General features: G+C 42.2%; 2 protein-coding genes across 5 annotated transcripts in view; one reads left to right on the forward strand and one right to left on the reverse strand.

Moving 5' to 3' along the window:
- LOC119027736 (butyrophilin subfamily 3 member A2-like) overlaps window positions 1-16,180 on the reverse strand; it is a 316,811-nt gene that overhangs the window by 150,962 nt on the left and 149,669 nt on the right. The window lies entirely within an intron of this gene.
- LOC119026820 (SH3 domain-containing protein 19-like) overlaps window positions 1,373-16,180 on the forward strand; it is a 34,442-nt gene continuing 19,634 nt past the window's right edge. For all 4 annotated transcript variants that reach the window (XM_037111380.1, XM_037111379.1, XM_037111382.1 and 1 more), the window contains exons 1-8: window positions 1,373-1,512; window positions 2,131-2,599; window positions 8,160-8,196; window positions 10,218-10,258; window positions 11,857-11,950; window positions 12,529-12,664; window positions 13,707-13,890; window positions 13,971-15,206. In XM_037111380.1, coding sequence (XP_036967275.1) covers window positions 2,506-2,599; window positions 8,160-8,196; window positions 10,218-10,258; window positions 11,857-11,950; window positions 12,529-12,664; window positions 13,707-13,890; window positions 13,971-15,206 — 1,822 coding nt within the window. In that variant the 5' untranslated portion in view covers window positions 1,373-1,512; window positions 2,131-2,505. The remainder of the gene's footprint in view (window positions 1,513-2,130; window positions 2,600-8,159; window positions 8,197-10,217; window positions 10,259-11,856; window positions 11,951-12,528; window positions 12,665-13,706; window positions 13,891-13,970; window positions 15,207-16,180) is intronic.

The raw sequence follows: 16,180 nt of genomic DNA on the forward strand, positions 1-16,180 counted from the left end.
TTCCAATATTGTACCTTTTCCTCCAAAATTCTTATACTTCCTTCCTGTCCACTGAAAACTGTCTGTCTACAAATGTTGTGATTTTGAATTGTTTTACATGTTTCTTTCTTTGTTTGCTTTAAAAAAAAAAAAAAAAATCCAGCTGATTTATTTAGTGATTAAAGAAGAAGATGAAGAAACAGATGAAGAAGAATCTGGGGTAATCCTTTTTATTATATATTACATTATCATATATAATCTAACATGGAAATACTGTATATTCATGGTGTATTTTGTCTGGCTTACTGTAGAAACGCAACATAAATACTTACTGAACACTGCTGTGGATTTATTGTTAGACCACAATAATCATTTTGACAGTGATGCTGTTTTAATGTGCTTTATAAACACATTTAACTCGACTTACAAGTGGACAAATTTAGAGCAAACTTGTAAAATTATAACTGTCTCATGAATATTATATATTGTCAGTGCTTTAAGGCACTTTATTTTAATAAGTTTCAGTAAGAAACAGGATTTTGTCTCAACGAATTGCTTACAAATGTATGTACATATTTGCAGGAACAGAAAAGTGTATTAAAGAAGTCGTAACTATAAATGTGGGGAGATTTTTCTCAATGTGGAGATGAAGGTTTTATATATATTTACCTTAAATATGTTTCTGTACACATTCAGTAACAGACCTGATGCAGAGGTCACTGCTGCTGCTGGATAGAAGCGTCAGTGCTGCACTCTGGTGGCCACGTGTTGAAACTGCAGCTGACTTACAGCAGCGTTAAGTTGTTTTAGAGAACAACTTCAAACTCAGAAATATTAATGAGGGACTAATGCAAACATTTTTTCCATGAGTGAATACAGAAGATGTTCTCAGAGGAAAATAAGGTTCCAGAACACTGATCATATGTAAAATAATGCAGCCTGTTCACATGTGAAGTGATTTATAAATATCATCACTCAGCTGGTTTCTTCACCCTCTCCAGCATGCTGAGTGGATTCATTCACAACCAGAATCCATAGAGATTTTGGACATGTTTAAGCTCTGGATTTCAACTGAAGCTGTAATGAAAACACATTAGTCTGGATGCCAGCAGCTGCTGCGAGTCTGGACCTGTTGACACCTGTTGACATTCTTCTCCCACCTTGTCACTGACTCATCCTCTCTCTCTCTGCTTTATTCTGTTTCATGTCACTTCAGTTTTCTGAAATTTTCTGTTTCATTTTTTTTTAAATCCTCTTTTAGTAGCTTTCTATTCATGAGTTTCAAATGTAGTCCTACACCTGCCATGATGGGGACCAACGCAGGTGTTTCAATTTGAGTTGTGTTTCTGATTGGCCTTCAACTAATTAATTAGTTTGAAACACCTGTGGGTACCCAACATGGCAGGTGTAGGACTACATTTGAAACTCATGGATAGTAGTATTTCTCCCTTGTAGGACCAAAACTGAAATGTAATTGGTGGAACATTAGCCAAAAGCCTGAGGACCTGAGAAGTAAATGAGACAGAAAATCAGGTGATCTGTCTGATTAGTACCTTTCCCATCTTTTTAAAATTATCTTATAATCCGTAATTTTGACTTATTTATTGTTAATGTTTTTCTATACATATTTTATTTATTTTTATATTGTTATAGCCATATTCTTATGATTTATTGTATTATTTTAATCATATCATTTGTTTTAATTATTATCATTTATTTGATAGTGTATTTTAGCCATAGTTTTAACATTATCATTATTATTAAGTTTTTATGTATATATTTTCTTACATATTTGTATTTACTTTTTGTAGTGCTGTTTTTATATTGTTATTCTATAGCCATATATAAAAAATTCTTGTGATTCATTTTATTTTATTTTTTAACCGTATCATTTGTTTTAATTCTTATTCTTATTATTATTATTATTATTATTATTATTATTATTATTATTATTATTAGGATTTATTTCATAATATATTTTTACATTAATACATTATTTATTTCAGCATATTTTTAAAACATAATTTTGAACAGCAAAATTGTATTGTTGTATTGTACGTATTTTTTTATTATATTTTCTAACTATATTTATTCATTTGTTTATTTGTTTATTTATTTATTTTGATCCAGTTTTTTTCCCCCTTTCTTCAGTTGGTGACGTCACGCAGCCGGAGCGCGTGCGGCAGTGTACGGTGAAGTCGCGCGGGCCGGAGAAGAGCAGGAGAAAGTCTTCAACCGAAACCAGGACAGAGCCTGTTGTTGTCCCAGCAACTTGCTAACAGTTCGGACGAACCCCGAGCCGAGCCGAAGTGTTGGCCCGGCTCCGGAGCTCGCTTCGGGCTGTGGAGTTGACGGTGTCTCGGTGAACTCGGTGTGTTTTGGATGTTAGGCGACGACAACGGGAGGAAGGAGGGGTAATAATGTCGGTGCCGTCTCTGCCGTGACCCAGCTCCATTACTCCCCCCCGAAAAGACAGACAGACGGACGGGAGAAGTGAGGGTTCTGACGGAGAGGAGGACCGGAGAAATGGCCGAAGCGGGTCGGACAGAAGAGGAGGAGGAAAACACGATGAGGGACACCCGGGAACAAGTGGTCCGACGACAGCCCAACAGCTCCGGAGGTAAAAACACCGAACATGTCGCCTGTTTGAGCGTGTTTACACCTGGTACCGGGTCAGTGTGTTGATGTCACAAGTCAGCTGGCTGTGAAAGAAACACGAACCCTCGACTGAAACTAGACCAGAACCACCTGCAGCACGTCTCCGCAGTCCTTCGTGTAGAAACGCAGAATTGTTGTAGTACTTTCTGTATTAGTACTCCTGACTGTGTTCACATACACACACTGTGCCGGGTCGGACTAAAAACAGCAGTCAATTACAGGGTTCATATCTGAAATATGACGTTGTCACAGAACCACAAACCCGAGAGCAGCGTGTAGAGTCTGAACCGAAACCACCCGGCTTAAAATGGGGAAATTCCAAATGGAGTTTGGTGAAGTTGGTTGCGCCAGTTAGTCCACTGACTGTCAACCAACCAGCCAATTACTAACTATTTTGATACTTTTTTTCACTTAATTTATTGAATACAGTCAAAAATTGATACACACAAACATGAGTTATTTTTACTGCGGATGAATCGTTAGTTTGTTTTTTTTTAATGGGAAAAAAGCCAATCAAGGAAATTCAAGTCGCAGTTAAGTTCTTAAAATGGGGATTTTCCAAATGGAGTTTGGTTGTGTTGAGATTAAATGGAGTCAGTCGTTGATCAACTGTGAGTCAACCAAGTGCAAATTAATTAGACTTTTAAACTTACTTGGGGTAACCAGCAAAACATACACAACACATATCTGTGATTTAAGAGCAATTGTTAAAGTAGTTTTTAAGTAGTTTTCCCCTGTGACAGTAAACTGAATATATTTAGGGTTTTGGACATTTTATAACATTTTCTGACATTTTATGGATCAAGTTTGCATTTAAGTTCATGAAATATGAACATTTCAGTGGAGTTTGTTGGTTGACACCTAATCAATTAATGATTAATAACTCAATTTAATCTCAACACTTTAATCTCGATCAAAATACCAGTTATTTAGAATTTTTAACTTAATTTTGTTTCATAGGCAATAAATACACAAAAGCGTGTCTTCCAATTAATCGTTGAAGTAACCTGTAAGCAGAAAATGGAGAAAATATTCACAGTTTTTGCTCCTTAAATGTAACTGGTAAGTTGTTTGGTTCTTAAAATGGTTAAAACCCTTAATATATTCAGTTTACTGTCACAGATCAGAAAAGAAAACAAGAACATTCACATTTGAGAAGCAGAAATCAGAGAATTTGGAATTTGTTTTCTCAAAAAAATCGATTACGAAAGTAGTTGGCAGTCATTTTTTAATGATTGATGATGTATCGATTAGTCCTCGCTGCTCTACTTTCATGAAATAAAGCTAAATATTTTCATATTTTTAGCAGTTTAACTCATTAATTCTGCTCATTGTTTGATATTTTACATACAGCCTGATGGATACTGGATCAAACACCTGAAGAGTTGAATATAAAATAGGGAGTTTATCTTGTTAATGACTCACTTTACACACACAGCAACAACACAACAACACAGACGTGCTGTTACACACCAGATAACAGATTCACATGGTGGGCTGTGTGAGTGTGGGCGGGATCTGCTTCAACCCAGAACCATAAATTCTTGTATCAACATGCAGACACGTCAGGCAGCATATGGGTCAAAGTTCACACAGCCGAGTGTGATGGTGCTGCACTCTCGCTGTTATAATACAACGCCTCAACCCTCGGGCCAGGGCTCGGTTCTCTCTGGGAAATGTTTGAAGTGATACTCTGACACAGAATCACTCAGTAGAGTCCTTTAACTGCAAGAAAACCTCTCTTGGAAGTGATGCGTTTTTTAATTTCCAGACGAAGAAACAGGAAGTTTGAATCCTGGTGACAGGTGATCTTTGGTGACGGTTGATCTGACAGGGAAGTATATTACAGTAACACCACAGCAGTAAGAGGATAACAGTGATAATGATGTGAACTTAAACTTCCTGACTGTACTTTTAAAGAGCAGCTCCACCAGTTTTTCTGCTGCGTATGTGGAAAAAAACAGTAGGAAGTCCTCTGTGGCTCCTGAGTAAAGATGTGATCTGATAAATAAAACAATGATGTCACACAGTGGCTACGCTGCATTGTGGGAAGTGTAGGCTTTCAAAAGAAATCCACAATTTTAAATTTGCAGTTAAGCAGGACGCAGTTTAACATCAAGGTAAATAACAGCTGCTGCTCGTGGCTCAGTTAGCGGTGGAGCTAGTCACGCTGGAGTTTGCCTGGACCAGGATGTTGGATTGTTGATCCGGGTCAGAATCTTGAGAGTGTGAACGCAGCCAGACACAGAATTCGGACCAAACACAACCTCCAAGGACAACAGATGCAGTACTGAAGATTTACAACAGCCGTGAAACCAGATATCCCCCTTTTTTATTCCACACATTCTTCTTCCTTTTCAAAATGTAGCGCCTACATTACCCACAATGCCACTGAGTGACTTCACACTGGGGTGCTATTTATCAGATCCAGCTTTCTCTGGAGCCACAAAAGACTTTATACTACTTTTTTTTCACATATGCATTAATTACTCCCTCAAAGACGATATCACCGAGTCTGAACACAACAACGTAGAAATCCACCTGTTGAATGGCTGTTGAATCATCAACTTATACAAGTCAGAAAGAGGCTTGAACACGGTTAAAAACACACAGATCTGAGAGTGTGTGCTGCTCAGAGTCTCAGTCAGCTGTTGTGTAATGAAACTCAAGCATGTGATCGTGAGGTCACGGAGTTCTCATCGAGTGCGCTGCAAAAATGTGCTTTTCAGTTGATAATGTCATTGATTTAACTGGAGAAAAGTGTCACGAGAGCTGCACAGATGGTTAGTAAAACATGCAGGAGGTTTAGTGAAGATCCTTGTAAATCTTTTGCATACAAACAACACAACAGTAACTCTGGACAGTGACTGTGTTTGTGTGCAGCATTCCAGCTCTGTGGTTCAGGTCTCTGTGGATTTAAAGACAATCTGTGATTAATTTTTCTGGCATGTGAGGTTCGTTGTTTCCACACGGGTTTTTTTTTTTGGTCTTCAGCGTCTCCTCTGGCTTTGTGAAATGCAGCTTATTCTGAACGTTCTGCGGTAGAAAGATAAACAAATACTCTCATAGAACAAGACTCTCTGTCCAAACAAAAGAAGAAAAAGATGTTTGAGTTAGTTGAGTTTGTGACGGAGTCGCAGGTGAGCGTCATCCTCTGATAGATTTCATTAGAGATTCAAATGTTTCCAGACCGCCTCTCTCGCCCACGGCCACCACAAAGTGACCCACTTTCTGTCCCACACAGACTCGTCTTTGATTGTGACGGATAATAAAGCGTCTCATGTGAACGTACCAGCTTTGATTAGCGAGTGTTTCCCACCAGTGACGTATAAAGCGATGACAAGATATTACCTCAGGATCTTCTGTCATTTTACAGACCGATCATCAGTGAAAAGAAGCTTTTAGCTGCAGCTCTCATCAGTAACTTTAGCTAAAAGCTTCAGCTTTGTATCAATTAATCTACAGATTGACTGATTGAAAAGTTTTAGCACTGTTGCTCTTGAAAAAAGACTTAAAATTTATGATTATGTGATTGTTAAACTAGTTGCCAGTTTTAGTACCCCTGCGAAAATCACTCGAATAAAACTGTAAAAAATATCTGATACAAGGGACAGAAAATTAAACTACAGATTTGATCCATCACTGAATGTGTCTTTGCTGTTTTCATTGTGCTCAACTTCTCTTGAGCTCCACATTCTCCGATCTCTCTCTGACTCCTTCACCTGTGAACTCCTCCCGCCGTCAAGGAACCCGACAGATGATGAACCACGAAGAAATTCTGCTTCGTCGTGCATCTGCGTGTCTAAACGCAGCGCCGGCTCTGAGCTCTGCCAGCCTGCTGCAGGACAAACATCTGGAAGTGTTAAAACTCCTGATGACTGCAGCAGAATCCCGCAGCAGCCAATCACGGCCACGCTTCCTGGATGCCCTCTGCCAATCAGGAAGCTGGCCAGGACAGACGGGCGGTCCAGTCAGAGGTTTAGACACAGAGAGAAGAGTTGGAGGAAGAGGAGAAGAAGAGAGAAAAAGATAGATTTAGAGTTTTTATGACAGAAGAAGTAAGAAGTCTTTCGATCATCGTCGTCAACGTTTAGTTTCTGTGGACGCTGCAGGGAGTCGAGCTGACCTGTCCGTCAGAGGAAACGAGGTAGGAAATGGAAACATTCACACACATGCAGAAAAACAGTCCAGAGAAAGAAACTACCTCTTCTGTCCTTTCCTTCTTCTTTCTTCGTCTTTTGTTCGACTTAAAAAGAGAAGACAGGAGGTTCAAGTGAGGACACTTACTTTAATTCATCCACCAGCGGTGCCACCTTCCTCGCGTGCACTCCAACACGACTTCAAGTTTTCTTCTTCTTCTGTGAATTTTAAACCATCTGGAAACATAAAACGCATCACTTCCTGTGCGATAGAGGATCCATATCCATCAGGACCCCGAATGGAAGAAGGGTTTTCACTGTTTCTTGACCCAGATAACGGCACCAACAACTTGTTCATGAGGTTGAACGTATATCTCATTATGTGTTGATCTTGACGTTCATGTTAAAATGAAGTTGACACACATTTTGTGTCAGTTTAATAAAATGATTGAAACTATTTGTCCTGTGGGATAAAACACTGGGAGGGTTGTTGTTTCCTCTGGATGCTGTCATCTGGACACTTTTGGTAATTTGTGCCAATACAATACTTTTAGTATTTAATTTTTTAAACCTTAGTCTGTACATGTTTCATTTAAACCGGTGAGGTCGTTCTGTCTAAAATGAAGGAATTGATCTCAGTGTACACTTTGATCCAAGACAATATTATTAGATTAATAGCTACCTCCCAGCAGCATTTGGTACACCTGTATGCAACGTGGTGGGTTGTTTAATGCACAAGTATGAAGGGTTGTGTGATATATATGTCTTGTCGTCATGATATGAAACTTTATATCGTCTGAGATTCTGGTAGTGAGTGTAGAGAGACAAATAATGATCTGATCCGATGTCAGTTTGTTGTAAGTAAAGTTAAACCTCATGTAGTTTTGTGTTAAAGCTCAGTGAACTACATCGTCTCATCAACACGTCATCAGAACCAACATGGAGCCCACTGGGTCAGAAAAGGTGCTGAACAAGAGGAACATCACAATAAATATGGTCATTTTTACAACTGAAGTTCTGGTACTGGTTCAGTTCTGTGATTAGTGATTCATGATACAATTCAAACAGGATCAGAACGTTATTTATCTCTTTCCGTTCGTTACCGTACAAAGTTTTTTACGCAGCAGGGTCCCGTGGTGGTCCACCAGACGGGGCTTCTGCTCTCTGTAACCAGATGTAAGACGTTAAACTCTTTCAGGAGGCAAGTTAAAGACCTCCTGGATGTGTGTTTGAGCTCTTTAATCAACATCTCCTTCTCTTTTGGGTTTTTTATTCTGTTGGACGGCACAGAACATCTAGTGTAAAGGTGTAATCAAATCAACACAAGTCGATTATCTCCTTCTGTCTGTTGATGTAAATGACAGTCTCTCTTTCTCTTGTCAGGTCGTCCTGACAGACGTAAGCCGGAGCATCGCCACAGGTAAGACATGTCACTCTTCTTTGTATATCACCTGGTGGTTTGTTAGTAAAGTTTGCAGTTCTGACGACGTTCAAACCGTGAGAACTGTGTGAGAGTTGCAAAAAGCAAAAACTGCTCACTTGAACCTCGGGACAGTTTTCTGCCCTCGAAGGAGCTACTTTTTCTCTCCTTTGGTCTCCGGGGCTGACACACTCCTGAAAGTATGCTGGCTGTTGGCCGGTTGGCATGGCAACCAGCCGGAGAAGTCACACAGTTTAAAGGGTGTGTGTGTGTGTGTGTGTGTGTGAGGGGGAAACAGAGCCTCAGTTTGAGTTTATTCCACTTAAAAGACGGTAACACAAGAAACTGAACTGAACAGCAGCTTATTGTGAGCAGACTGTCATATTTTGAGGCCTGGATTTGTTGTGTTAAAGTAAATATTTGAGTCAGCTGCAGACTTTGCCCATTTCAACAGCAGACTTTTCACTCCCTCAAGTCTGTGATGCACCTTTTTAACTTCAAATGAAGACCTTTTGTAAGCTGATCTTTCTCCTGCAGCTCCTAAGTTAACACTTCCTGCAGCTGCTCCACATTAAGATCCATAATCAGGCGTCTAAAGCTGAGGCAGCTACAGGAAGTGTCGAATGTGCTTTATAAGCCCGCTAACATCACAGTAGCCGCAGTGAAGTTTAGCCTCAAGTCTCAGGACTGCAGCCGACTCGTGACGAGCAAGTTGAAACTGAACTCTTGTCTGTGCAGGAAACCTGAGAGAAAGACGTCTGTACAAGTCAGTGTGTTCAGCTCTGGACCATCAGCCACACACACCCCAAAATGATGTAATGGTTAAAGAGGAAAAGGCTCCAAAGTTTGCCAAACACAGAAAAACAACATCAGCAAAAAGTGTTTATAACGTAGACGCCCACCAACTCTGAGTCCACGAAAACACAAAGCACAGCCTCGATAAAACGATCATCGAGCTGAACTAACACATCTGACATTCAGAAAAACATCTGTGAGTTTTCTGTTTTGTCCAACCCAGCTTCAGTGGAGAGGAGAGGAGGTTTTTCCGTCCCTGTTTGTGTGTTTGGGCCGTGTCAGGGGTGAGTCATGTGTGTCTGTGCATGGTTAGCAGCTCCGTGGCACAAAAAGAGCCAGAGAGACGGTCCGAGACAGAAAAACAGACCGAGAGACGATTAAAAAAGGAAAAAAAAAAGACAGAGCGAGACAAAAGAGATGGAGAGAGTAAAAGACATGTGACCTCCTTCTGTCGTCTGGGTGAGTCTGGCTCTGTTGATTCCTAACCTGCCTAGCAACAACTCTGTTTGGATTAGACAAAAACTTGGATCCCGGCTTGTTCTGAAGAATCTTTGGATCAGTTTGGCGGTTTGGGCTGCAGACAGGTGAAGTCTGGGAATGTGGTAAACAGGAGTTTTCCAACTTCTTTCCGTCTGAGGATCGAGCAGAATGCACTTTGAGCAGATTCCTTTGCTGTAGAAGATTGTTTAGAGTGACTGTGTCTGTTAACTACAACAACATCTGTATTTCTTTTTGGGGTGTTTTTTCCGCCTCTGTACTGACGAGTATTTCTTTCTTGTCAGATTGTAAAAAGACATCATTAACGAGCTGTAGATGGATGAAACAGTCATTTTTGTGGGGGAACCTCAACAGCGGACTGATCTCTTGTATGATTCTCAGTGCAAGAGTTGACATGAATCAGTCAAAACACCCTAAATTTGGCTGCTATGGGCATTTTGGTGTTTTTCATTTGTTCGGAGGATTGAATCTGTGGCCTCTAACTCCTGCCCTGCGCTGAATCTTCATGAGAAGAGAGGAAATGTTGTAAATGGCTCATATGACCTGGAAGCTTTTGACCAAAATGCTGTTTTAAACCGCAAATCCAATAAAAAGAGGTGTGTCTCATTCAGCCAGTACAGGAAGACATCACGGCATTGATTTTGAAAAAATGCGGACTTTTCTTGAGGACTTGGCCGAGGTGAAATAATGTGACTCATGTTTTCCTTTTCTCTTTGTCCTCTCTGCAGTCAGGGTCCTCTCTCGTCCATCAGAGCTGCCATCAAGAGAAGTGAGTGTTCGACCTCGACCTCCTCATGAAGTCTCTCTCTCTTCTTCTTTCAGTACGACAGTCGATTCTGTCCAAACAAACCAGAAGCCGTGAAGCTCAAAGATTCTCTGTAATCAAATGAAGTTGCATCCTGTCACTGTGTTGCCTCCTCGCTGAGTCTGTTTGCAGGATTACACATGAAACTTGGATTAACTCGACCCCAGGATGTTTTTCTCTCTCACGTTCAGTTTAACATTGTGAGATTTGGCTTTGGCAGAGGTATGCTCTCTACCGGGTGGCAATGAAAAACTAAGTGAGGGTTTAACAAGAATCACGCCCTGAAGAAAAACCAACATTTAAAACAACAAGCGACAGGGGGCAGCATATCACTGGAATAATTACTAATTCTTGCTAATAGCGAGCGTCTGAATTTGAGAGGTTGGGGCAGCAGGGAGTGTACAGGCCAGGGCTAGCTGTTAGCATGCTAACTGCAGTCATAGTTTCCGTCTCAGGGTTGAAGAAACGGGTCAGTACATGAGAGGAATAAACAAACTTCAGGCTTCACCTGGAATTAGTTGTTTCCTCTCAGATAAGTAAAGTAATTTTGTTCAAATCAATCTAACTTTGTATATTTTAATGACGCAAGAATTGTTAAATTGTCCTGAAAGTGGCTGAATATTGTGTATTTAAAGTCACGCTTGAGGTGTTTGGTTGAATGTGCGTGTCTGAACTGTACGAGCTGAAGAAAGTAGAAAACTGAAGTCCAGTTTGAATTGTGGCCTGGAAAAGTGTGGACGGTTAAAAGTGGAAAATATTCATTTTGTGGGGTAATAAAATCCAGCATGGCAGGAAGGCAGCAACTCCCAAAATACTGGACTGCCACCAGTCCGCTGCTTAACCACTCAAAACCTTTTAGTGCTTTTAGATTTCCTTCATGTAGCTTTGAATTACAAAAACACATTCACATAGAGCGCAACTACACCGACACTCCAAGTGAGGTAAATATATTTAAGACTGTTTTCAGTTCATGAAATACAACACAAGCCCTGATGCCTTGTGCTCCATTTCCTCTAGTTTGGTTTTAAATAAAGATCTGTGGGTTTGAATGCAGTTTATTTACACAGCAGACTTTCATACTGAGAAATACAAGTAGAACTACTTAGTATGTTCTTGTTTTTACCCGTTGAAACGTGAACTGATTTTCCCTCACAGCTGCAACTGATGATTATTTCTGTTATCGATTTAAGTCTCAAATATATTCCCAAAAGATCGTCTCCCAGAGTCCAAAGTGACGTCTTCAGATAGCTTCTTCTATAAAAACTCTTGATTTACTGTCAGAAATAACAAAGACAAGCAGCAAAATCTCACATTTAACAAGCTGGAACCAACAAATGTTTGCCTGAAATATGATTGAACAGCTGGTGATTACTTTTCTTTGTATTGATTTATCGTTGTGAAAACATCTCATGACCCGTCCGTCCTACAGCTTCAGATACATGTAGTGAAATATCTCCTGTTTTTGTCGTTACGGAGGCAACATGTGGTTGAAAATACTCACAGATGTGATGATCTAACAGCAGCTGTCCGTATTTAACTCTTTGCTGTTTTCTGTCCGTCAGCCTCCACCAGGTCGACGTCTCTCTCTGAGTCGTCCAGAGACAGAGAGCGAGACCGAGAGCGAGACAGGGACCGAGACCGAGACCGAGACAGGAGGTGAGACAGAAAAGTGAATTAAGTACCAACATCTTGAAGTTCGGAAGTGTAAACTGACAGAGATTCAGATCCCCATCGTTCAGTTTCATGTTGATGCTCTTCAATTAATTTGTCAGGTCAGGAAAAAGAGAACATTTATAGTCAACAAGCGAGCGTGAGTGTGTGTGTTGACTGAATACACTTCCTTCTTGTTTCAGCGCCACACACTTGGATTATTCTTGGATTACAGCCAACATGAATATTTATAAATAATCATTTAGCAACGAGCAGCAATGCTGACACAAGTGTGTAAAATCTGTTTCCAGTGAAGTTTTCTTGGCAGCTTTTTTTGATTTGGTGGTTGACATGAATAGCTTCTGTTCATCTTTAGTGTTTAAAGAAATCTTTAACTTCAGATTATTTGTGAAAACAACGACAACATCGACGCTGTTTTAACTCAAACAGCAGAGAAACACGTGTTAACCAGAGCAGATCTGTAGTCGTCACATTTGATCCCTCAGCTGTTAAACATGCTCATGTGTGTCAGTAACATTGATTTGTCTCTGTTGGTGACTTCCTGTTGTCCGGCCTGTTGCTAGGCGACCAGAGATCACCATCCTGTCAGCGGAGCCGCTGGCCTCCACGTCCTGGTTCCCCGGAGCTGCTGGAGGATTCCCACCTCCCCCTCCGCCCGCCGCACAGATCTGGGGACCCACAATCCCTCCGACCATACAGGTGACTCCATCTGTGTGAACGTGGAGGTGTTATTCTTTGTCCAGTAGTTGGCCGCGATTCTCAATAACTTTCAGTCAGACTAGTTACTACTCTCGTTACCACGATCTGAACTGTTGCTGCTGTTTTCTGTCCCTTCAAACGAGAACGTTGCTCAACAAATTTTGTATTCAGTTCCGTGCGAGGACCATCGTTCCAACTGTGAAATACCTGTGTAAGTGTTGCATGTTGCAGTGTGACCAAACAGCTTCCTCTTCTGGAGAATCAGCCCCTGTACACACGTGTTTCAGGTCGCTAAAAACAGAGCTTTTTGGAAACAACTCCTGCCTCAGAAACGCCACGTTCAGTGTTTGTGTCAACAAGAACACCAGAGTTCTGTCTCTTTTGTTTGACGTCTTCTGATCGACTTACGCTAGAAGTTACGTCACCTCCTGTTGCTTCGACGTGCGCTTGGCAGCCTGCACTTCCAAACAAGTGACTGATTTCCAGTTCCCACGACAGTTTTCAGCTGGACAGAAATGCCGGGATCAGAATTAGGAAATGGTTCATTTGAATTTGATCTAGAAATCATGCAGTCGGTCAAGCAAGTTGAAATTAAAACAGTGAAAATACCAAAATCAGGGCTGCAACTGATGATTTTTTTCATTGTTGATTATTTTCTCTACTAATGAAGTTGTTGACTGGTCTTTGAATTGTCGATCAACCCAAAGATATTCAGTTTTATTCTCTTAGAGGAAAGAAACCATAAAAAATCATAATTTTGCCCTTTTTTCATTCAAAATTGCATCAAAGAATCAATTACCAAAATTGTTGGTGCTTAATTTAATAAGTGACAAATAATTAATGAGTTGTTGCTGCTAAAAAATGTCAAACAAAAATCTTTATAAATAACTGTAAATGTCCAAATAGTATAAAATCCGAAGATAATCAGCTGACTTACATATGTGACGAGGACAAGCAGCCAGTTCTTCTGTTTCAGAAGCTGATGAGAGAATATTTTTTCATTCTTGCTTGAAATCTGACTTTCTGTGTTCGTCTCCATCAGCCTCCTCCGTCCTACGAGGAGGTGATCAGGGAGAAGACACAGGAGCAGGTCCTCCTGCCTTCTTCCTCCTCCTGCTCCTCCTCATCACATCTGGCTCCTACAATAACCATCGCCACGCAGACTGACCCAGGATCTGACCCAGGACCTGACCCGGGATCTGCCCCCGACCCTCAGGACTCGCAGGGTGAGACGGAGCTCCTGCGACTGTTTTCAGGCTCATGTTGTGTTTTTTAAGAGTAAACTTCATCGTGTGTTTGTGTGCAGCGAGGAGACCAGTGAGACCTCCGCGGCCGCCGCTCCCCCAGCCTCCCAGACCGTCTCACGTTGATGACATCACCATCACGCCCAGCCAGTCCACACTCTCGTCCCGTGACGGTGACAGCGTGGTGCCAAACACACACACGCCGTGCTGTGACCTCCTCACTGATCTCTGTTCACCTTTGACCTCGACCTCTGGTGCTCAAACGGACCAATGGGATCAGTCTTCGGCAGCTGCTGACGTAGCAACTCCTCCCTCCGCTTCGTCTGACGTCTTGTTGGAGCGCCCTAAGCCACGCCCCCGCTCCAGGATCAGTCTACAGCCAATCAGCAGCGAGGTTAAAGTTCAGACTTTGGTGAAACTGCGTGAGGACGGTTTGGCCACGCTCGCTGCCCGCGCAGGAAGTGACTCCGTTAACCAGGAAGTGAGTCAGGGGAAGTACCTCCAGGAGCTGCTAGACGCCTTCAGCGCAGACGACTGGGGCTTCCCGGATCGCCGCAGCGACAGCAGTGGGCACAGCCAATCAGAGAGCGAGGAGGGAGACGGGGAGGAGGACGAGGAGGACATGGCGACTCTGAGAGCGAGGATACAAGCCTTTGAGCAGCAGCAGCAGCAGGTGGCTGATGGGAGCTGTGGAGACATTGTCGCCCCAAAGAGACCCGAACCAAGACCACGCCCTCGTCTCCAGGGGCAACCAGCCAAATCTGTCCCTCCCATCGTCGCCCCGAAACCCAAAAACTTTTCACATGCCGCCAAACCATCCAGCAAGGTGTTCTGGGAAGATGGAGGCGTGTCAGCAGCAGACGCAGGGAGCGCCGAGGCTTCAAAAACAACCGAAGCTGCTTCGACAGACACTAAACTCCAAACTGAACCTTCATCGACCCAGAGATCTGCCCCCGCTCCGGTTCTGACACCCCAACCCTGCAAAAACCCTGAAAAACCAGCAGTTACACCAAAACCACAGTCAGCTACAGAAACCGTCCAGTCAGCTGCCCCCGTCCCGGCCCCCAGACCTCCTCCACCCAAACTCACCCCGGCTGTCAGTGAGCCTCCGTCCTTAGCCAACCCCAAACCTCCGCCCAGACCCACAGTCGCCCCCAGGGCCAGCGTAGGAGCACCGCCCCAGGATAAGAGCACCGCGGCTGGGCGCACCACCCCAACTCTGCCCCCGAGACCCTCAGTGGAGGTCGGCAGCGGAGTGCAGACGGAGACGGGAAGTGACGAGACGCCGGAGCCGACTGGTGAGTGTTTTTCTGCTGTTACCCACCAAGTGTGAGATCTTTACTGACCTCTGCAGGCAACTTACAACTTCTCATCTCAAAGTGATGAAGGAATGGATGGATAAAAAACATAAAACTAACATAAACATAAAAACGTTTGCTTTTATACCATTTTAAAGTTTTAAAGTCACTCAGCAGGTGAACAGTTTGTGTGCGTGTGCAGAGTTTAGGGTCGTTTCACAGGAGGTGCTGCTTCCGGCTTACACTGCTTATCTTCCAGATAACCTGAACGTGCTGCTGCTGCTGATAAGCTTTCAGCGTGGTCGAGTGTTGTTGACTGAACATCGGACTTGTTTGCCGAACAGCTGCAGTTGTGATAAACTGGATCGCTGTGTTAGATTTCAGTCATCACCACTCCGAGGCTCCGTTGTTACTGTATGTTCAGAGACAACAACGATTGTTTTACTCACCAGGAAGTCACCGACCGATAAAAACTGACACTAGGATTTAATTTATTTCACTGGGATGATAAAAAACAGGTTATCTTTATGCAAAACTATCCTGGTATTTGTGAATATCTTCACATGAATGCCGTGAAAGTGTGGAAGGCTCGGCTGCACGTTGTATCTCACATTGATTGATCGCTGTGTGTCCTCTATGTGATGATCAATACAGATAACGTAACAACATGTGAGGTCACAGTGATTCCAGCTCAACTGAACTAAAGTGTCACGTGTTACATTTAACTGCAGCTAACGATCATTTTCATCATCAATTAATCTGACAATTATTCCTGATTAAACCCAAAGACTCTTCATTCACTGTCAGAAATGACAAAGAAAAGCAGCAAATCGTCACATGTACGAAGCCTGAATCAGACAAATGTTTGACACTTTTGTTTGAAAAATGACTGAAACAATTAATCGATCATCAAAACAGTTGGAAATGAATTTTTTGTTGATTTTCTGACTAATGGTTGCGGCTCTACTGGCAGT

This window comes from Acanthopagrus latus, chromosome 10 (genome assembly GCF_904848185.1).
Source record: "Acanthopagrus latus isolate v.2019 chromosome 10, fAcaLat1.1, whole genome shotgun sequence".
Classification (NCBI taxonomy): Eukaryota; Metazoa; Chordata; class Actinopteri; order Spariformes; family Sparidae; genus Acanthopagrus; species Acanthopagrus latus.